The 22247-nt window shown below is 41.9% G+C and overlaps 1 protein-coding gene across 4 annotated transcripts in view; it reads right to left on the reverse strand.

Annotated features, from left to right (window-relative positions):
• Window positions 1-22247, reverse strand: part of LOC120317578 (centrosomal protein of 72 kDa-like) — a 261314-nt gene that overhangs the window by 105897 nt on the left and 133170 nt on the right. For all 4 annotated transcript variants that reach the window (XM_039364264.1, XM_039364266.1, XM_039364263.1 and 1 more), the window contains one exon: window positions 16437-16569. In XM_039364264.1, coding sequence (XP_039220198.1) covers window positions 16437-16569 — 133 coding nt within the window. The remainder of the gene's footprint in view (window positions 1-16436; window positions 16570-22247) is intronic.

Raw genomic sequence — 22247 nt, forward strand, 5'->3', positions numbered from 1 at the left:
GGAGAATTAACTCAGCCAATCACATACATCTTTTTGAACTTTAAACATATATTCCTTTATCATACTAGAAACTTGACTGAAGAAAGAAGTGACAAATGGTTTTTTCCTAGGAGGATTGAAAGAGATTGGAGAATGAATTTATTATCCTTAATTGGAAACTATTTCTATTTGGACTTTATTTGGAAGATAGGCCCACTGTGGAAATTGAATTTATCATATTATTATATTATTATAATTAGACAACAATTGATAAGAAGTACCATTAAGAAACAAATATGGATGTTTGATCCATGATAAATTATTCTTAACTTTGGGGACAATTTGGGATAGGTAAGATGCAGTGACAAATTTTCTATGAATTAATTATAATAACAGTTGGTTAACAGAGGGTTTTGAAATTTTAACCTTGTTTTTAATTATTATTATTGTTCTTCCGGTTAACTATTTTGTCATTAATATAGCATATAGATTGCAAGTCAATACTTTGCAAATAGATTTACTAGTTTCCAAATTTGGGCTATTTCGTAATGGATGGGAACCAATAGCATAGTAATTGTCAGAATCCATTTATATTTCATTTCTATCTATCTCCTCTGATCTAAAACCAAATCTCACCTTCCCCTGGATTCTACCATACTCCCAAGGGGGAGGGGGGATATGCCTGCGGGGTTATGACTTTTGCTTCCTCTATTTGCTACAATGTAACCATTTGTTTATTGCCGCTGTGTCTGCTGGCCATTACAGTGTAAAAAATTGCCCCCTTTAATATGCATCCCTCTGAACATTTTTCTCCCTAACCAGGAAGTTAGGAAGGGGTGGAAGAAGTATAAACATCCGGAACCTGGCTTATTTCTCCTGTCCCAAAAGGAGGTGTGAAGAGCTGTGGAACATCGTACTACAAACGGAGATGGACTGATACTATCTTCCCTTTCCCACGATGGACTAACCACCTAGGGATTGTGTAAGGACCTACCCCACTTTGCATCTTAAGAAGACAGAACTCTTGGAATAATTCTTCCAACAGGAATCCTTTATTAAGAGAAGTGGTTGCAGGCATGCTAGACAGGACTTGGGGTTCAAGCTCTTCCATTCAAGGTTTTAAGGGGTTCCCCAGTAGTCCCACCCAATCAACCCCCCTTCCAGTGATAGTTTCAAGTATCACAATTCCACCCCTTTTCTTCTTTCTTCCGTCTGGATGGAGACTTCAGATAACTACATGAAAGGCAAATACTCTCCTTTGGTATGCTAACACTTCGAGGTTACAATAAACACACATTCAACATTCAGCCCTTTGAAGTGTACTGAAGGAAGTGAGGGCCATAAAGCCCCTTTGTTCTCCCCCTTCTCTCCCTCTTATGGCAGAATCCAGAGATGGCAGAATTGGGAGTTTCTATATTTGATAATTAAAGATGAAATATAATTGGATTCTGACATCCGGCCCCTCTTAACAATAAGAGAGATCCACCTGAAAGAAAACACAAGTATAAAATTTAGTCAGGCTTGTTAGGATACTCTGTGTGAAACTTCTTCAATAGCTTCGGGGCTCTGACATGACGTTTATGGACCCACTCGTTTTGTGAGGCAGGGAGGTGTTTCCAGGCAACTAGGTACTGAGTTGCCCCATGATATCTCCTAGAATCCAGGACTTCCTTTATTTCGAAGTGTTGTTCACCCTCCACCATGAGTGGAGGTGGTGGTGGGGGGATTTTTGGCCGTAGATGTGACTGATGCTCTCTTTTCAGCAAGCTGCAATGAAAAATTGGGTGTATTTGCCTGAGGTTTTTGGGTAATTCTAATTCTACTGTTACTGGATTTATGATTCTTTTAATTGGAAAAGGTCCTATATATTTTGGTCCAAGTTTTTTACAGGGCTGTAGGGACTTTAGGTATTTTGTAGATAAGTACACCATTTCTCCTATAATGAATGGTGTAGGCTCAACCCTTTTTTTATCGGCTTGTGCTTTGTATGCCCGCCTAGCTTCATCTAGTGATTTTCTGACTATTGGCCAGGTGTTTTGTAGGTTTTCCATCCATTCTTTCAGTGAAGGGATCGTTGGTTCTTTTGGGGTTAACTCTGGCATAGGGTTGAAACTTTGACCGTTGGCTATTTGAAAAGGAGTGTAGCCTGTGCTGGAGTGGACTGCATTATTGTAGGCAACTTCTGCAAAAGGAAGTAAGTCCGTCCAATCACTCTGTTGGAAATTTAAAAAACATCTCAAATATTGCTCAAGTACCGACTGGCAGCGTTCCGCTTGTCCATCTCCTTGAGGGTGGTGGCTAGATGTCAATCCCTGAGTGGTCCCTAAGAGGGATAAAAATTCCTTCCAAAATGCAGACGTAAATTGCACTCCCCTATCAGAGATGATGCGTTGGGGTGCCCCGTGCAATCTGTAAATGTGCTGGATGAAAAGTTTTGCTAAGGCCTTTGCAGTGGGAATTTTTTGGCAAGGGATAAAGTGCACCTGTTTGGAAAATAGGTCCGTGACTGTCCAGATAACAGTATTCCCATTGCTTTCTGGCAATTCCACTATAAAATCCATGGCTATTTCCCTCCAGGGGGCTGAGGGACTTGCCACTGGTTGTAATAGCCCTGGCGATTTCCCTTGCAACCTCTTTGCTGATGCACAGGTTGGGCAGCTGGCAACATAACTTTCTATGTCCTTTTTTATTGATGGCCACCAAAATTGCCGTTTAATTAAGTGTAAAGTTTTTACAAATCCAAAATGCCCTGCTGATTTTGTGTCATGGCAAAGGTGCATGAAAGTTAGTCTTTGAGTTGTTGGTATATATAACTTTTCCCCTACCCAAGGCAATCCGTCTCTCATTGTGCACACATGTTTGTTTTTCTGGAACCAGTCATCTGTTTCCAAACTTTTTCTGAATTCAATCCCAGTTTGGCTGTCCAGTTGTGGTTTTATTTTGGCTTGGGTTCTTGTGGTTACTGGTGCTGCCAGTTGTGACTCTGCCATTATTGGTCTAGAGTCTGTGGTTCGTGCGCTGTTATATTGAGGCATGCGAGATAGAGCATCTGCCAGGAAGTTCTTTCTTCCTGGTAAATGTTTGAGCTTAAATTGGAATTGGTGAAAATGCTGGGACCAGCGGACTTGTTTGGGATTGAGTTTCCTGGAAGTTTTCAGGGCTTCTAAATTTTTGTGATCAGTCCACACCTGGAAGGGGATTTTGTTGCCTTCCAGGAACTGTCGCCACGTGAGTAATGCCCAACGTATCCCATAAGCCTCCTTCTCCCATACGGGCCAGCGCTGTTCTGTTTCCATGAGTTTCTTGGATGTATATGCACAGGGTTGCAATACTGTATCATCATTTTCTTGTAATAGCACAGCCCCCACTGCCACATCACTTGCATCTGCCTGTATTATGAAGGGCTTGTCCATGTCTGGGTGCCTTAGTACTGGTTCGGCAGAAAAAAGTCTCTTTAGTCTCTCAAACACTGCTTGGCACTCCATTGTCCATGTTAGTGGCTGGCTAGGTTTTACTGAGGATGTTCCCTTCGTTTTTAGTAAGTTAGTGAGGGGCAAGGCTATCTGTGCAAATGAGGGGATGAATTGGCGGTAAAAATTTGCAAAGCCCAGGAAACTTTGTAGTTGCTTTCTTGTGCGGGGTGGTGCCCAATTTAGTACTGCTTTGACCTTCTCCGGGTCCATTTCAATACCCTGTGGGGATATGCGATAGCCTAGGTAGTCTATCCTTTCCTGGTGGAATTCGCATTTTGAGAGTTTGGCATATAGGTGAGCGGCTCGCAGCTTCTTTAAAACCGCTCTGACAAGTTTGACATGTTCTTCTTTTGTTTCAGTAAAGATAAGAATGTCGTCCAAGTAAACAAGGACCCCCTTAAATAGGTGCTCCCTTAGAACGTCATTGATTAATTGCATAAAGACTTCAGGGCCCCCTTGTAATCCAAATGGCAAGACTTTGAATTGATAGCACCCCATGGGACAGTTAAATGCAGTCTTCCATTCGTCCCCTTCCTTGATTCTCACGCGATAGTAAGCTTCCCTTAGGTCTAGTTTAGAAAAAATTTTCCCTTTCGATAGGTGTGACAGCATGTCTTTCATGAGGGGCAGCGGGTATAGGTTGCTTTCACTGATTGTATTCAGGGCCCTATAATCCACGCATAAACGTAAAGAGCCATCCTTCTTCTCTCTAAAAAGGACCGGGGCAGCCACTTTAGGCTTGGCTGGCTCAATGAAACCTCTCTCCAGGTTTTTTTTTATAAATCTTTCCATTTCCTCCTTCTCCTTTGGGCTCATGGAGTATAATCTGGGCTTCGGGAGTTTTGCCCCAGGCTTGAATTCAATGGTACAGTCTGTGGGTCGGTGGGGGGGAAGCTCATTCGCCCTCTCCTCACTGAAGACTTCAGCAAGGTCCCTATATTCCTCTGGTATTTCTGTTAATCTTTTTTCCTCTCCTATGGATGCTTTTTCTATTCTTGATTCTGGTAGCCTCCCTTGGGGTTTTAAGTCCATAGGGTCCCCCTTCGGGAATTTGATTTCTGTCGTCCTCCAATTTACCCAGGGGTTCCATTTTTTCAACCATTCCATCCCTAGAATCATTGGGCATTCCATACCTGGGGTCACCACAAACGTTAAGTCCTCTTCATGGTTGCCCAGGGAGAGGTGTATTGGCAGAGTGGCTAGGGTAGCTGGCATCCCCCCTGCTATGGATCCATCTAGCTGGCCAAATGAGATTGGTTGTTCCAGTCTCCTGGATGGGATGCCCAGATTCCCCACTAGTGTTGGGCTAATAAGGCAGCGGGTGCAGCCAGAGTCTATTAAGGCTTTCACCTTCACAGCTTCGGGCATGGGGGGGATTAATATAGTCACTGTTTTGAAGATGGGTGTGATGCATCCACTTACCAGGGGTTCGCCCTCCGAGCTGTCATCTGAGGCATCCACCGTCCCTGTGGTGTAGGCTGGAGTTCTTTCCCCTTGGTGAGCAGAGGTGGGGGTTTCTGCAATTTCCATCATTCTCATGGCTGTTTCTTTTGGCTTAGCTGAATACTCTCTGGGTTTGTTGATTGGGGATCTGTCTGGGTTGTGCTGGGGGGCCTTTGAGCGGCATTCTACAGCTCGATGCCCTTCTCTTCCGCACTTGAAACACCCCATTTGCTTCTTGGCTGTATCCGATGATTTCACCGGTTGGTGTGTCAGCTCAGGCGGGGGGCGGCTCCATTGTTTTCTTCGGCGGTGCCTCTTCAATATGTCGATCTCTGCTTCCTCTGCCAAGACGTACCATTCCTCAAGTCGATGTGGGTCCCCTCGGGGCAGGCAAGCATCATATAGATCATAGTTTAGTCCGTCTTTGAAATGGCCAAGGAGGATGTCTTCTGGCCAATTCAGTTTGCTGGCAATGGCCCGGAATTCTTGTGTATACTCAGCCACTGGGCGTTTGCCCTGCCTCATCGTTGTTATTCTTTCACGGGCTTTGCGATCAGCCAGGGGGTCTTCAAATCGTCTTCTCAAAGAGGACATGAAACGGTTGAAGTTACTGAGTTCTGGGGCATTGGAGTCATGCAAGTTCACTACCCAATCCGCAGCTGGTCCATCCAGGGCAGATTGCATGATCCGGATGCGGGCTTTGTCGCTGGGAATGTCCTGCCCATATTCCTCCATGTAGCTGAGTACTTGGGTTAGGAAAAACCCCAAGCGTGTTGGCTCCCCTTTGAATTTCACCTCCAACGGTGGACGTCTTGGAATGGATCGGTGCCTCCGTTGTGGGTGGTAGTGTCTTCCGTCCAGATTGCCATCTGTGGTCCGGTAGGGGGTGGGGGCTCCTGGATCAGTAGATGTCCCTGGGGTTGCAGGTTCCACGTCCCCCTCGGTGTCTCTCCCTTTGTGGCTCCAGGAACTGGGGCGGCCGTAGGGCTCAGTATTCTCCTCTCCTAGGGAGCTGAGAGTTCTCTTCATCAGGTCAATAGCTTTCTCTAGGATCCAGTCTGAGTATGGTGCCCAGCTTCCTCCCTCTTCACTTGCGTGCAGGGATTTCTCCATCTCCTGCTTCCATTCTGGTTGCTTGGTCCCCCGTCTCAGGGTCACCTTTCTTGATTCCTTTCCCCACTCACTTTTCTTTCCAACGCCCATCGACCAGCGAGGCTTGTGGTCCTGTGTCTCCACCACTTCTTCTCCTGAGGAATCTGGCCTCTCGGATCCCAACATCTGGCAAGGTTCCAACTGGGTCAGCGGCTCTCTTTCCAGGGAGTTTTCCCCCTCTCTTGCTTCGTTGTCTGACATGGTAAATTTTTGCAAAATCCCCCGGCAAGGGTCTCCCTTCCAGGTGGATTAATTTTGCAAGTCCTGTCTAATGTAAGGACCCACCCCACTTTGCATCTTAAGAAGACAGAACTCTTGGAATAATTCTTCCAACAGGAATCCTTTATTAAGAGAAGTGGTTGCAGGCATGCTAGACAGGACTTGGGGTTCAAGCTCTTCCATTCAAGGTTTTAAGGGGTTCCCCAGTAGTCCCACCCAATCAACCCCCCTTCCAGTGATAGTTTCAAGTATCACAATTCCACCCCTTTTCTTCTTTCTTCCGTCTGGATGGAGACTTCAGATAACTACATGAAAGGCAAATACTCTCCTTTAGTATGCTAACACTTCGAGGTTACAATAAACACAAGTGTACTGAAGGAAGTGAGGGCCATAAAGCCCCTTTGTTCTCCCCCTTCTCTCCCTCTTATGGCAGAATCCAGAGATGGCAGAATTGGGAGTTTCTATATTTGATAATTAAAGATGAAATATAATTGGATTCTGACAGATTGGCTAATCTGAACCATCCAGATGAACTGTGGGGTGGAGTTTGCTTAGGGACCCTTTGAAGTATCAATCTGTAAAGAATCCCTCAGATCCTGTCTATTATGCCTGCTATCAACTACTCTTAATAAAAGTTCCTGTTGGAGGAAACCGTCTCCAAGAGTTCTGCTTTCTTAAGATGTGGGATTGAATTATACAGTAAAGTATAATTCAGTGTTCAATTGGGGGGGGGGATAATATGTGTATGTGTACTGTATATGTGCCGGTAGACCCTGAATAGTGTCGAAAGTTGCCCTGGAGGGGCAACTACCATCGACTGCAGAAGGGTGGCAGCTCCTTCCGCGGCCCAAGGCAGCTCCTGAGGGCTGACGGAGAACAGATCGGCCATTAACATGGCCGATCACTTAGACGTACCAACCGAACATCTAAGCGTAAAGAACCACCGTGGAAGATCCGGGTGAGGCCCTTCCCTTCCCTTCTCTACCCTATCTACTCTTGTGAAAAGCTTCCTTGGCATCATTTCCCTGCTTTGATAGAGCAGTGTTTGCTTACTTGGGAAGATAAGCTTTGGAACAAAAGGAAAGAATAATTAACTTTAATGACTATTTTTACTTTTGGATACTCTGAGGTCCCGAAAAAACCCTATTGTAGAACTTTATTATTCTATTTACTTGAAGATTATTGTTTCTTCTATCCATTTAACTGGAAAAAAACTTTATTGACATCTGGAAAAAGATTCTATAATCTACCAGGGACATCTTGTGACGAAGTCTGACATTGCAATTGCTTTTTTTTCTTTTTTTGATTTTGAGCTTGGCTTTGACCTTCAAATTATCATAAAGGGGAAAAGATAAAGAAGCTGAAACAGCTGGGTGGTGAAACCAACTGTTAGAAATTGTGGAGGTGGATACTGGTTGGCTGTTATTAAATATAGCCTCCACTAAAAGATTAAAGGACTATTTTTAATCACCACTGAAATGGAGGAACCTTACCCACAAAACTATAAGCTCATACTGGAAAAAAGTCTTGAAGCCATTGAGCAAATGGACTCCAGAATGAAAGAGATTATCCTAGAACTACAAATCAAATCTCTAACTTTAACTGATCAACTTACAGGCTAAGGCAGTGTTTCTCAACCTTGACAATTTTAAGGCATGTGGACTTCAACTCCCAGAATTCCACAACCTTAAAATTGTCAAGGTTGAGAAACACTGGGCTAAGGAATAGTAGAAGAGGAACAGATCAACATTCAAGAGGCCTCTATGTACATCACTATGTACAACTCAATGAGCTGGAGAAACCTTATCCACATCTTAATTATAAACTTATACTGGAAAAAAAAATTCAAGTTACTGAGCAAATGAATTCCAGAATCGAAGCCAAAGATGCTCCAAAACTGCAAACTGATTTCCAGACTCCAATTGATTATTCTATAGGTCAAAAAACAACAGAAGAGGAACAAACCAATACCAAAGAGGACTTTACACTATCCTACATACAATCTACTGATATTTTTGATGATCAAAGAGTGACTTCAGTTAAACTATATGCAACTTCAAAAGCAACAGGAATTGATCTTCAAATACGATTTATTGAGAACTGTGACAACTTTGACAACCAATTACCAATACAACATTGGACATAACCGATTGTGCTACTCAGCTTAACCAAACATTAAGATTTGAATTTTTAGGGCAACAATGGAATAACTACAAAGGAGCCAGCTTCTTCAAATTGATAATGGGATGCTCTCCCTGGATTCAAATGATATCTAGAGGAATGAAGAGAGACTTAGCTGTTGATATAGAGGCTCTGTTATGGAAACCTACTTGCCACAAAAAGAAAGCTAGAGTAAGATTTAAAAATGGGATTTAAAATTGTACTTAATGGGTTAAAAAGGTTTTTTAGAGATATGGACTGATTTAATGTTTAAGACTTAGATCTACAATTGAGATGAAAATTATTGGTCAGATTATAGTTTGGAGTTGTAATATGAAAAAGGTTTTAAATGAGGAGCTATTAGGATAAGAAATAGAATTTATATCTGAAATAGAGTAAGAATGTATCTTTTAGAATAATATGTGTATTTTAGGTATGATAATCACTTTCTAATGGAGTAAGAACAAGGAAATGGATGGTGACAATAGAAGACATGGTATTAGTAAATGAAGAATTATTAGAATAAGAAAGAGAATATATTTGAGAAATGTAAGAATGTAACTGTTGGAATAATATGCTTATTTTAGACATTATAATTATTATGTTATGAAATGAGAGAAATTAGGGATACCAATGGTTAACAATATGCTTATTTAAGGCTAAATTGGAATATGGTAATTGAAATTTAGTAAAGCTTAAAACAGGATTTGGACTCATATAGGTAAAATGTTATTGATAATTCTATTATTGATTGAATTTTATTTAGAAATGTATTAATTTGAATATCTTATATCAATTGAGAGAAATAGAGAGGGAACCTTTAAGGAGTTATCCTGAGCTATACATGTACAATTTTGTTTTTGGATAATTTATTACCCCATCCCCACGTTGTTTCCTAAGCACTTTAATGTAAAAATTGAAAAATTAATAAAATTTGTTATAAAAAAGATAATTAAAAAAATCAAGTCTGGACTTCCGGTTTGCCACGCAGCCGTCATGGATGCTTGGAAGACAATTTTCGTCTTCCCCATCCAATTTCACATCGCTGGGGGACCCTGAAAAAGGATTGAAAGTCACCCCATAGAGGCGACCAGCAAGGAGGGGCCCTAGCTGAATCACGGGAGAGCGGCAACTCTTCCGCTAGAGCCGGAGAATCCCTCCAAATCAGCAGATGAAAGACCAACCATAGAGATATGGTCAGTCACAAGATTGCAGACAGCTGAAGTCATACTTACTATCTGGCAACTCTAAAGCAGCATGGAAGAGTCTGGGTGTGATCTACCTCTCTCACATCCTAATTACTTACTTACCTGCATAAGCTGCTAAAGTACTTTCCCCCCTGTGGTGAGTGAAGGGAGATTTTAGCTCTCCCTTCAGAAACAGCGGTGATTGACTACTCAGGGGAGCTTAAAACATTGAAAAAATATTGGGATCCTAATTGGAACTTTACTTCCTAAAATTGGTGGATTACAAGATTTGTAATTTTCTATTCTTTATTTTTCTCTGATTTTTATTCTCTATTTTTACTGAAGATCTGGTTTTTTTCTTTTAAAATAGAAGAAAAAAACTGAAAAGATCAAAACAACCCTGGGGTGGCATCTGGTGGCTAAACCTGAGATTGCAACCTATTACTGCCTAAGAGAGACTTGTTCACAACTTAGAAAATAGATAAGATATAAGCAACCTTGAAACACCAGCTGCAAGAAACTCAGTTCTGCTCTTAACTTAGTGGACTTTTTGACTGTCCGCTTTTAGTTTAATATACTACAATAGAGAAAGGAATGGATTTTCCTACAGAGGAAGAACAGGAACAACTCTTTGTATGTTAAAAGCGATTGTCCAAACTCTTTTAACAACTGGTGATAAAATAAGAAACGGCAGGAAAAAACAAGAAAGCAGCAGTGGATATGCAAACTCAAATTATGACTTCAACTAAAGAATCATTTAGACCGGGGTGTCAAACTCAATTTCATTGAGGGCTGCATTGGCATTGCGGTTGCCCTCGAGGGGCCGGGTGGGTGTGGCCATGGTGTGTGTGACCAGGGTGGGTGCAGCCTACTGGCTGGGTGTGGATTGAGTGGGTGTGGCCTACTGGGTGGGCATGGCCAGCTCTACATCATTCGCATTAAGGGTGCCTGTGGGGGCCTGGGCAGGAGTGGGACAGATCTGAGGGTCTCTGGCAGAAGGGGGTGGGACCAAGGCAAGTGCCAAGGCATGGTCCACTGGAGGAGCCTCACTGTTCCTCTCAGGCCATGCGAGGGGGGGCTGGATGGTGGTGTGGGCTGCTGGGAGCTCTGGACAGCAGAGGTCAAATGCCCAGCCTGGCCCTCAAGCACCTGCGGCACCTAGCCCACCTCCACTTCCTCAAGGGGGTGCCCAGCTACACTTACCTCCTCCTCAAGGCTGCTGCTGCTGTGCTTGCTCTCCTTAGTCAGGTTGCTGATGATGGGTACAAGGGCAAAGTCAGAGGGAGATCCATTCTCTCTTCATGGGAGGAGACCCAGCTTTGTATCCAAAGCTTCCTTAGCAATAGGATGGGAGACCCCCAGGATAGGCCAGGAGGAGGGGCAAGGGGATGGTGAAAGAGCAACAGGGCAGAACTAAGGCAGAACGTCCCTCAGACCTTCCCTCTCCTTTCCTTCTTTCCTTTCTTCCTTTCTAAGTACAGAGTGTTGGGAAAATATTTGAGATGAGGGAGGGAGAAAAACAGGTAAGAAACGCAGCTGGGGAGGTGTCACCCTTTGTGAGGAATGAAGAAATGCATCATTGCCTGGAAGTGGCCAGCACACGGCCCTCACCCACTTCACATATCTGGCTTGTTGGGCTCTGGGGGAGGGGATGCCATGAGCAGCGTGAGAGTCAATGTTACCTGTGCAATGCTGCCCAGCCCCCAGCCTGCCTGGTTTTGGCAGGCAGCGGGGTACTTTCCTCATAGCACCAAGAGGTTGAGCCGGGCGTTGTGAAGCTCACCAGCTTTGCACTTTGCTACCTACTGAAACCAGGCAGGCTAGGAGCTGGGCGGCCTCGCATTTCTTTTTGGATTTGCGCCTCCCGGCTCAGCCTCTTGGCGCTGTAAGAGAGTCCTGCTGCCCGCCAAAACCCCTCCCCCGGAACCCATCAAGCCAGATATGTGAAGTAGGCGAGGGCCATTTGCTGGCCACTTCCAGGCAATGGTGCATTTCTTCATTCCTCACAAAAGGTAACACTTCCCCAGCATGCACTTAGGGAGTGGGGCCTTGGTTCCTCACTGTTTCAAGATGTCCTTGTGGAGCTAAGACTGAATGTGTTTCAGCATGGATGGCCACCACAAAATTGTACATTGGCTCCTGGCCAGCCTGGACCAGGGCCAAGGCAGTGGGGGCTGTTCCCTCACTGTTTCCAGGATGGCTTTGTGGACCACATGAAACCATTTCACGGGCCGCATTTGGCCCTCGGGCCTTGTGTTTGACATGTCTGATTTAGACAGAATTCTATAGAGAAAGTGGAACAATCAAATGCTATGTTAGAAGATTCAACCACTCAACAAATACAGATAATGGAAGATATAGAAAAGAAATTGATAATAGAGAAAAAGAAAATGACTTTTCTTAGAAATCAGAAAGAACTTGAAGATCAAAAAGAAAAACAGATGAAAGAGAAGATAAACACTTTTCCACGTCGAGATGGAAAAACAAGGAGATGACCTGTTAGAATAGCTAGTCTTTTAAAAAAGACCATTGGATGGTCTGGGCAATATCAAATAATAACCACAACAACACAAGGAGATCTGCTTGATGATTTAAAAGCAAAGACACGAAAGATGACTTGGCAAAGAAAGAAAGCTAGAATAAGACTGAAAATGACTAGGGTTTTGATTTAAACATGAGATTTAAAATAGAATATACCCAAGTAGATAAACATGTATTCTGAATATAAGATATTGTAGCAACCTGAGATAAAGAAAACGTTGGTTATGTAAAATAAAGAAATATAATATTAAAATAAGAATATTATATTGTTTTATTAATTTGTTAAGGTAGATGGTAACAATCTATATATAAGATGTGTATCTTAAACATTAGACTATGTGAGGAATTGTGATAAAGGAATTGTCGTTAATGAAAAATCTGGAAAAATAAATATTAAGTGTTAAATTTAAATATTAAGGGAAAACTAAAATGGGGAAAAGCTTATTAGGTCACTGATTGACTAAAAGATTGAATGTTTAAAAACAATTAAGATTTGAATTCAAGATATTGTTATGAGTCGAGACAAAGAAAAATTTTGGCTAAGTAAATCTTAGAAGTAAAATACTAATAATTACATTTGTATATTGGTTTGTGGTATAAATGCTAATAGGTTAAAAATTTATTAGTCTCAAATATGAGGTAGGAGACATAAAAAGGAAAAAAGAGGAAGTATTAAGTGTGGAAATAAAAGAAATCTTGGCTGTTAAATTTGAGATTCTAAGATACTGGAGAATCACTACAAAAATAAGAATATTATTTTGTATTATTAATTGGTTGATGTAGATGGTGAGAATTATGTATAGATCAGAGGTGTATCTGGAACTTTAGACTGTGGGGGAACCGTGATAGAAATTGGAGTCATTTAAAATTTGGAAATGAAAAAGATTAAACATTAAATTTAAAATATTAATGGAAAATTAAAATTAAAAAATTTATTAGGTCATTGACTGTCTAAAAGGTGGAATGTTAAATTAATTAAGTTATCATAAACTGAAGATTATTGATGAATGGTAGAAAGTTATTTTCTGTTTGATTGATAGAATAAGAATTGTGTTGTTTTGAATATAAGACAGTATATATTAAGGGGGAAAGAGGGAATTAGTTGTCATAATATTTTGAGATTTGTATTGATGATATTTAAATGTAATGGAATTATTGTACTCAGCTGCCACGTTGCTTTTCAAATATGCAAATATAATATTAGAAAATTAATAAAAAAAATTAAAAAAAATAAATTTAAAAAAATCAAGTCTAGGCTTCTGGTTCTGCGCAGCTAGCACACCAGCCGAGGGATCGAGATGATCCAATCCCTATGGCTGATTTCTCTCTGTTTGGGGACCCTAAATGGGCCCAAAGCCATCCCGGAGAGGTAGCAAGGAAGGAGGGAAGCCCCGCCGATCCTGGGGAGATGGTGGTCGATCAAGATATCTGAGGAAAGCTCTCCAAAAACCGACAGAAGAAAGACTCATTCATGAGTCTAGCCCAGTGGTTCTCAACCTTTTTAATGCCGTGACCCCCAACCGGTCTTAAGTGGAGGACTACTCAATTGGTCGTAAGTCGAGGACTACTCAACTGGTGCAGCACCGTTTGCAGAATGGGACTTTTGGCGGGCTCAACAGGGCAGAGACAGCCTGGACAATTCCTATTGGCTTTTGAAAGCCAATAGAATTAGACTCTATTCAAGAGAGTCTATTCTATTGGCTTTCAAAAGCCAATAGAATAAAAGGAAAAGGGGAAAAAAATGGCGGATTGCGTTGTTTGGCGACCCCCGTGAAATGGTCGTTCGACCCCAAATGGGGTCTCGACCCAAAGGTTGAGAACCACTGGTCTAGCCCAAGCTACATGCAGCCAAAGCAAAAAAGTACTAAACTAAGCGTGACTATAAACAGTGTGACTAAACCAGATAAGAATATTGATTTTCTCTCTTCTACCTGACTGATTTCCTGAAAAAAAAGAAAAAAAACCCAGAAGTAAAAATCCTCCAAAAGTGAGGAGTGTGTGTGTCTTTGTTCTACCCTCCTCTAAATGGAAGTGACGAATTAAGTTTACTGGGGGGGGGAATTGAAAGGTGGGCTGGTGCTGACATCTAGTGGTGGATGAAAATACTGCCCTAAATATACCGCCCAGAAAGAGAAGCCTGCTGTTGTGACCTTCAGGGTGTTGATTAAACAAACAGCAGCTGGACTATCTACAAAGTGAGAACTACAAAACTTGGAAAAAATTGACCTTCCTGGATTATAAATATTTTTTAAATTGCGATTTTAAAGTGATTAGCAGAGAAAGGACTTTTGGTAATTATGGAGCATCAGAGATCTGCAGAAAGAATATACCAAGAAAAAAATACTTACCAGGAGGAAATGTTTATTCTGTTGCAACAAATGCAAATGATATTAACTTCAAACCATCAGGAAATTTAAAATGAATTTGAAAATTTAAATGAATGCATTCTCAATTTAATGTCACAACAATCAAATGATCAGAAAACAAGAGAGAAATCATGTAAAGCAGACAACTAAATATAAGCTAGTAGAGACTCAAGTGGAGAAGGAATTACAAGAAACATTGAACATTGAAAAGATAACTCTAAGACCACAAAGTAAATTTGAGGATAAGGAAAAAGATTTGACAAAATGAGTTGCTGAGTTGTTGGGAGTACCACAAGAAATGGGAGACAAGGGAAGATGAGAAAAATCTTCAATGAATATGAAGGGGCAAAATCTTTTTACAAAGACATGATGTTTGATTTGCCTACTATATCCACAACAACATTTACAAGATTATGGAAAGACTCTTTGATGCAATGGAATATATTAATTGGAAGAGATGCTTGGCAAAAGAAGAGGGCTAAAGTGAGGAATTAGATGATGGGATGTTATCAGAGGGAATATTTGTTTGAATATGGCTAAAGAAATGGAAAGATTTTAGCTTAAGAGAGATGAACTCTCTAAGTAAGTCAGTATCTTTTTTTTCTTTTGTTTTTCAATATGAGAACTATAAAAATGTGTGGCATGATTAATATAAACAAAATGTTTTAGATATTTAAACGTATTGATTTTAAGAAAATTCCAATGGATAACTAAAATGGGAAAAATGTTTTGAATAAAGTTAAAAGATTAGATTTATTAAATGGAACATTTAAAGATTAAACATAGGTTTAATTATGGGTAAAAAGAACAGAAAGAATTTGGAAATAAATGTATACTAATTCAAAAGGGATAAGTATTTAAAGTAGTATATTATTATTGTTACTTCTTTTTTCTTTTTCTCTTTTTCTCTTTCGCGTCTTTTTTTCCTTTGTCTTACTTATTTTTTAAGATATGAAAATAGATTTAAATACTTTAAAGTAATTAATTCCGGGAAAACTTTAATCAGTAGAAATGTTTTGAACATTGTAGGGAAAATAAATTTAAATAAGAATTGTAAACAGGATTTGTGATGATGCAACCAAGATGACCAGATAGAAAAGAAGCCTGATATTGATGAAGTTATTATTGGTAGAAATTTTAAGAAAAAATCTTTATAGATCAAATTAGTAAGAATTGTATTGATTTAGGTTATAAAGAGAATATTATTGGAAGAAGAGAAAATCAAGCAAAGTTATAATGTGGATTTTGAAATATAAAAATTAACTGTTAGTGATTACTTTGTAAATATAAACCCAGACAACACACTGTTTATCAAAAATCAAGATGTCTATATTAAAAAATCAATAAAATATATTTTTTAAAAAATCAAGTCTACATTGTGTCTCCCACTGTGAGCTGTGCCAGAGATAACTAGTCAGGTTCTTGGTTATCATGTTTTCAACTCATAAACAGACTGGAATAGAAGATTAAAGTCCCATATAATCCCTTAAACCCAGAGAACTCTACTGCCAATCCATCCATGGACTCAAACAGTTAGTGAGACTGTTATGAAGCAGAGAGGCTGTATACTAGTCTCAGTTCTGATCCTAATAGCCCACTTTCACAAACATGGAACCATAATTGGCTATCTGCTAAGTAGCAGTCCTGTAAGCCATATGGAATATTTGATAACAGTAGCAACACTTCTGCATAGGCATCCGGGTTGGATGCCTCCACATTATAAATAGAAATCACCTCCTATTATAAAGAATGACTGTAAACTGATAAGCTGCTGTTATCTGAACATTTGCTGGGCACCCTTGCCTTGAAGGGTGATAATCTCAATTAACAGTTTTTAAAAGCAGAAGTAACCAAATCATCAGAAAAATGGAGTCATCAGAAAGGATAACTGAATTCCAACATTCATTCTTACTTACCTAAAAAAATCTCATTGTAATGGAGTGATTTGGAGCCATTCCAGTATTTGTCAACCAAGTCAAGTAAACACTGCATGGGTGTTGCTTCATATAAATTTTTATTCACCAGATGGGGTGTTCCTTGAGGCAGTGTCTTAAATGAAACAAATATATAACAATTTTATTCAGTATGAATCTTCTTCTGTGCTGAAAGCAGATTAAATTGAAAACTATGTTGGTAACTAAATTACAAACCGCATGTAAAAAAATTAAGTTGCAACTTGCTCCTTCACTTTTTCTGAAAAAGACCAAATGTAAATGCAATAAAAACACGGACATAGCTTATGATGAGGATGACCTCCAAGGTCCTTTCCAACTTTATTATTATTATTACTCCATTTTAGGTGTAATATATTTGAATGAAGACTACCTTAGACACTTTGCACATAAATATGCACCATCGTTGGATTTATAAAACCCAGTTCTTAATTCAATAAAGAACATCTCTTTCAATAAACAGTATTTTAGTCTATTCATTGACACTTTACATACTATTTAAAAATCAGCTTCAAATAACTAAGAATTAAAACACGGTATTGTCTAACTCAGGGGTCCCCAATCCCTGGCCGTGGACCAGTATCGCTCCGGGCATGCCAGCAACTGGTCCGCACAAACAAGCAAAGCCCCATCCGTGGGATGCAGGCAGCACACAAAACTACATATCCTCCAATTTGCAGAAAAACCTCTCTCCATGGAACCAATCCCTGGTGCCCAAAAGGTTGGGGACCTCTGGTTTAACTCAACTCTCTGTAATACTCTAATACAGGGGTATCAAACTCAATTTCAGTGAGGGCCGCACTAGTATTGCGGTTGCCCTTGGGAGGCTGAGTGAGTATGGCCAGGGTGGGTGCGGCCTACTGGGTGGGCGTGGATGGAATGAGTGTGACCTACTGAGTGGGCATAGCCAGCTCTACATCATTTGCGTCAAGGGTGCCTGTGGGGGCGTGGGCAGGAGTGGGATAGATTGAGGGTCTCTGGCAGAAGGGGGTGGGACCAGGGCAAGTGCCAAGGCATGGTCCACTGGAGGAGTCTTACTGTTCCTCTCAGGCCATGTGGGGAGGAGGCTGGATGGTGGTGCGGACTGCGAGGAGCCCTGGGCAGCACAGGTCAAATGCCCAGCCTGGCCTTCAAGCACCCGCAGCACCAAGCCCAGCCCCACTTCCTCAAGGGGGCACCCAGCTACACTTACCTCCTCCTCAAAGCTGCTGCTGTTGTGCTTGCTCTTTTTAGCCAGGTTGTCATAATGGGTACGAGGGCAAAGTCAGAGGGAGGCCCATTCCCTCTGCATGGGAGTAGACCCGGCTTTGTATCCAAAGCTTCCTTAGCAATAGGATGGGAGACCCCCAGGATAGGCCAGGAGGAGAGGGCAAGATGATGAAAGGACAGCAGGGCAGGAGTTCCCTCAGACCCTCCCTCTTCCTTCCTTCCTTCCTTCCTTCCTTCCTTCGTTCCTTCCTTCCTTCCTTCCTTCGTTCCTTCCTTCCTTCCTTCCTTCCTTCCTGAGTGGTGGGAAAATATTTGAGATGAGGGAGGGAGGAAAAACAGGCAAGAAACACAGCTGGGGAGGTGTCACCCTTCGTGAGGAATGAAGAAATGCACCATCACTTGGAAGTAACCAGTACATCGCCCTCACCTACTTCACATATCTGGCTTGGTGGCCTCTGGGAGAGGGGATGCCATGAGCAGCGTGAGAATCAACATTACCTGCGCAATGCCACCCAGCCCCCAGTCTGCCCGGTCTCAGCTTTGCACCTTGCTGCCTGCTGAATCTTGGCAGACTAGGGGCTAGGCAGCATTGCACTTCTCATCAGATTTGCACCACCCAGCTCAGCTCTTGGTGCTGTGAGGAGAGCGCCCCGCTGCCTGTCGAAACCGGGCAGGCTGGGAGCTGGGCAGCCTTGCGCTTCTTTTTGGATTTGTGCCGCCCGGCTCATCCTCTTGGCAGTGTGAGGAGAGCGCCTCCCTGCTTGCCAAAACTGGGCAGGCTGGGGGCTGGGCATCATCGTACTTCTTTTTGAATTTGCGCTGCCCAGCTCAGCCTCTCAGCGCTGTGAGGAGAGTGCCCAGCTGCTTGCCAAAACCCTTCCCCTGGAGCCCATCAAGCCAGATAGGTGAAGTAGACGAGTGCCATTTGCTGGCCACTTCCAGGCGATGGTGCATTTTTTCATTCCTCACAAAGGGTGACACCTCCCCAGCATGCACCCAGGGGCAGGGCCGATGCAGCAGGGACTGGTTCCTCATTGTTTCCAGATGGCCTTGTGGAGCTAAGACTGAATGTGTTTCAGCATAGATGGCCACACAAAATTGTACATTGGCTCCCGGCCGGCGTGGACCAGGACCAAGGCAGTGGGGGCCGTTCCCTCACTGTTTCCAGGATGGCTTCGCGGACCACATGAAACCACTTTGCGGGCCACATCCGGCCCCCAGGCCTTGTGTTTGACATGTCTGCTCTAATATCTAGCCATATTTAATAAACTATTATTCAAATTATCATCAGTTTCAAATGGAATTTGAGAAAATGAATTTATAAAGCTAATCATTCCTCAGTTCTCTGGCCAATCGGTTGTTCAGATAAATAAGATAAGAAAATATATTAAAAAAATATATTTTTTTAAATGGGAATAATTAGTATACAAATATTATGATTTTTGGAATGCCTATTCCCACAAAGGGACAAGATAGCTCAGTGATTAAATATGCTGAGTTTGTCAGTTGGAAAGCTAACAACCTGGATTCGAGACCAGAGTGATGCACAACAGGGTGAGCTCCCATTACTTTCCCAAGCTCCTGCCAACGTAGTAGCTTAAAAACATGTAAATGCAATAAATAAATAGATACTACTATGGTAGGAAGATAACAACATTCCATGTGCTTTGGCCAAGAATGCTGGCCACATGATCACGAGAGTATCTTTGGACAATGCTGGCTCCTTTGATTAAGAAAGGGAGATGAGCACTGGCCCTAGAGTCGGACACAACTTGAAAGTCGGAAACCTTTACCATTATTCCACAGAACTCAAGAATACAAATAATGAAATACATTATCTAAATAGCAATGTTAAAATACCTATTCAATTAAGAGCTTGAACCTGGTCAGTCAAAGGCAGGTTAATGTTAAAATCTTGAAACTTGTAATAGTGTGGACCATATAGTAATAATAAATTAATAAATGAAATAATTTCTGGGGTTATCACTAAAAAGATACAAAATAGAAAATAAAATAATATAGTATTTTCTAAACATAAACTATGCATAACATTGGCTGCAGGTTAAGGTAAGTATTTTCCTCTGAAAATGGCATCCACTTCTGGGATGTCACTATGTGGCCTGCAGGGATGCTGGGGATGCAGGAGCCTACTCTCTCTCCCTAATGCAAGCTCTGGAGCATTAGAGATCAATAGAAGGTAAATGAGTCATGAGTAATGGAGAGGAAGTTATGGGACCCAATGGGGTGGGAAGTAGGCCCCAATCCTGGAAGGACCCAGTGTGGTGGGAAAGTAAGCCGAAGATCTTTGAGGACCCTGGGAGATGGGAAGAGGAGCACAAGGTACCTTATGGGCTGGGGGAAGCTCTGAAAGATCCAGGCCAGTTGGGTGTGGGCCTGCACTAGCCCTCTTTGGGCATTTCCTACTCTGAGGCACCTCATCTTCCATTTAATGACTGCTCAGTTGCATAACTGCTTTGGGGAAAGCAAAAGTGGGGAGAGTCATCAAGTGAAGTGATTATGTGTGTTACTTAACAAACAGATGATTTGCAACCATAATAGACAGGTTCCATTATGGTTATAAGTTGAGATCTACCTGAATCTGGAATAATCAAAGCCTTGAGCCACTGCGTAATTTCACAGAACCAAGAAGTGCATAATCCCCTCATGAACAGCCAGCAAAAGGGCATTGGCTACAAGGGCAGCCAATGCTGTGTTCATCTCATTAGCAGATCTGAATCCTGACAGGAATTCAAATAATTCATTTCTTGTAGGATCCTCAGAAGCTAAGTTGGTACCACTTCTTAACCACTTTCTTTAATGAGGAATGTTGGGGACTCTTTTTCAGAGAAGCATTAATAATTTTCGTGATCTAGCTTTCCAGAATGTGCCCAGCTGATTGAAGCCAGCCAGTTAGGTTTGCAGGGGCAGAGCTGAAACTAAAGGCTCTCTGCACTTCCTTGGGTTCAATAACCTCAATTTCAGAAAAAAACATAAGATCCTGTTTTCCTCATCATAATGGATGCTGCCAATAAACTTGCAAAATCATCTGCCAGCATCAAACTGCAAAATCATCCATCTTTTGTTATCAGATCAAATGAAACAGACCAGCATCCATCTTTTGCTATAGAGGTCCATATAAACTTAAACAGGACATAGAGAATTGACATTTGGCTGTTCTTCCTGCCATTATTGAGTTTTTCTTAAAGACTTAGGATAGGAAGATGTTGATATTTTACGGTGTTAGAGGTTTCGTCTCAGGATGAAAACTGTTCCAAATAAGGCTCCCTTTTGCAATTGACTGATGATGAATTTGTCAATGCCGATGGTGTTCAAGTGGTGCTCAAAGTCTTTTGGGATTGCACCCAAGGCTTCTATTACTATTACTTTGCTTTCTTTTGCCATAGTGTTTCTATTTCTATTTGTGGGTCTTTCTATTTTCTTCTCCAGGTACTTCTATTCTGCTATCTCCAGGTACTGTCACGTCAACTATTCAGACTTTTTTATCTTTCTTATTGACAGTTGTTAAGTCTGGGTGTTATATGGCATGTGCTGTCTATTGGCATTCTAAAGTCTCAGAACACTTTAGCTTATTCATTTTCATTTCTCTATTTTATGATTCCACAAATTCTTGCTTGCAGGCAAATGATATTTCTTGAAAATCTTCCAAGGTAGCATTGTTACTATTTTCTCATGCTCCTTTTTGTAGTCAGTCTGTGCAAACTTCTTTCAGCAGCTAACCACGTGGTCCACTGTTTCTTCAACTTCTTTGCAGAGGTGGCACTTGCTATCTGTTACTGTTTTCTCAGTTTTGGTTTCATATGCATTTGTTCTTAAGGATTGTTCTTGTGCAGCTAGATTTAGCTCCGTCTCTTTCTTTGCCAGAACTTATTCTTATCAGCTTTCCCTGCTATTTTATTAATACACTCTCCATGTAATGCTTTGTCTTCCACACCTCTTTTTTGTTCCTCATTTGGTCTTTCTTGTAGGCCAGAGGCCCCAAGACCTTTTGGGCACCAGGAACCAGTTCTGTGGAGAGTGATTTTTCCATGGACTGGAGAGGGTGCGGTATCGCATGCTGCCTGCATCCCATGGATGGGACTTCACGTTTGCACGGACCGGTTTCTAGTATGCCATGGCCCAAGACTGGATGGAGTGGATGTGGCCTACTGGGAGGGTATGGCCAACTCTACATCGTTCACATCAAGGGTGCCTGTGGGGGTCTGGGCAGGAGTGGGACAGATCTGAAAGTCTCTGGCAGAAGGGGGTGGGACCAGGGCAAGTGCTAAGGCATGGTCCACTGGAGGAGCCTCACTGTTCCTCTCAGGCTATGCAGAAGGAGCTGGATGGTATTGCGGATTGCCTGGAGCCCTGGGCAGCAGAGGTCAAATGCCCAGCCTGCTCTCGAGCATCTGCAGCACCAAGCTCACCCCCACTTCCCCAAGGGGGTGCCCAGCTGCACTTATCTCCTCCTCAAGGCTGCTGCTGCTGTGCTTGCTCTCCTTAGCTAGGTTGCTCATGATAATACAAGGGAAAGTCAGAGGGAGGCCCATTCCCTCTCCATGGGAG

Source organism: Crotalus tigris, unplaced genomic scaffold, assembly GCF_016545835.1.
Source record: "Crotalus tigris isolate CLP2741 ecotype Arizona unplaced genomic scaffold, ASM1654583v1 scf7180000019700.414542, whole genome shotgun sequence".
NCBI lineage: Eukaryota > Metazoa > Chordata > Lepidosauria > Squamata > Viperidae > Crotalus > Crotalus tigris.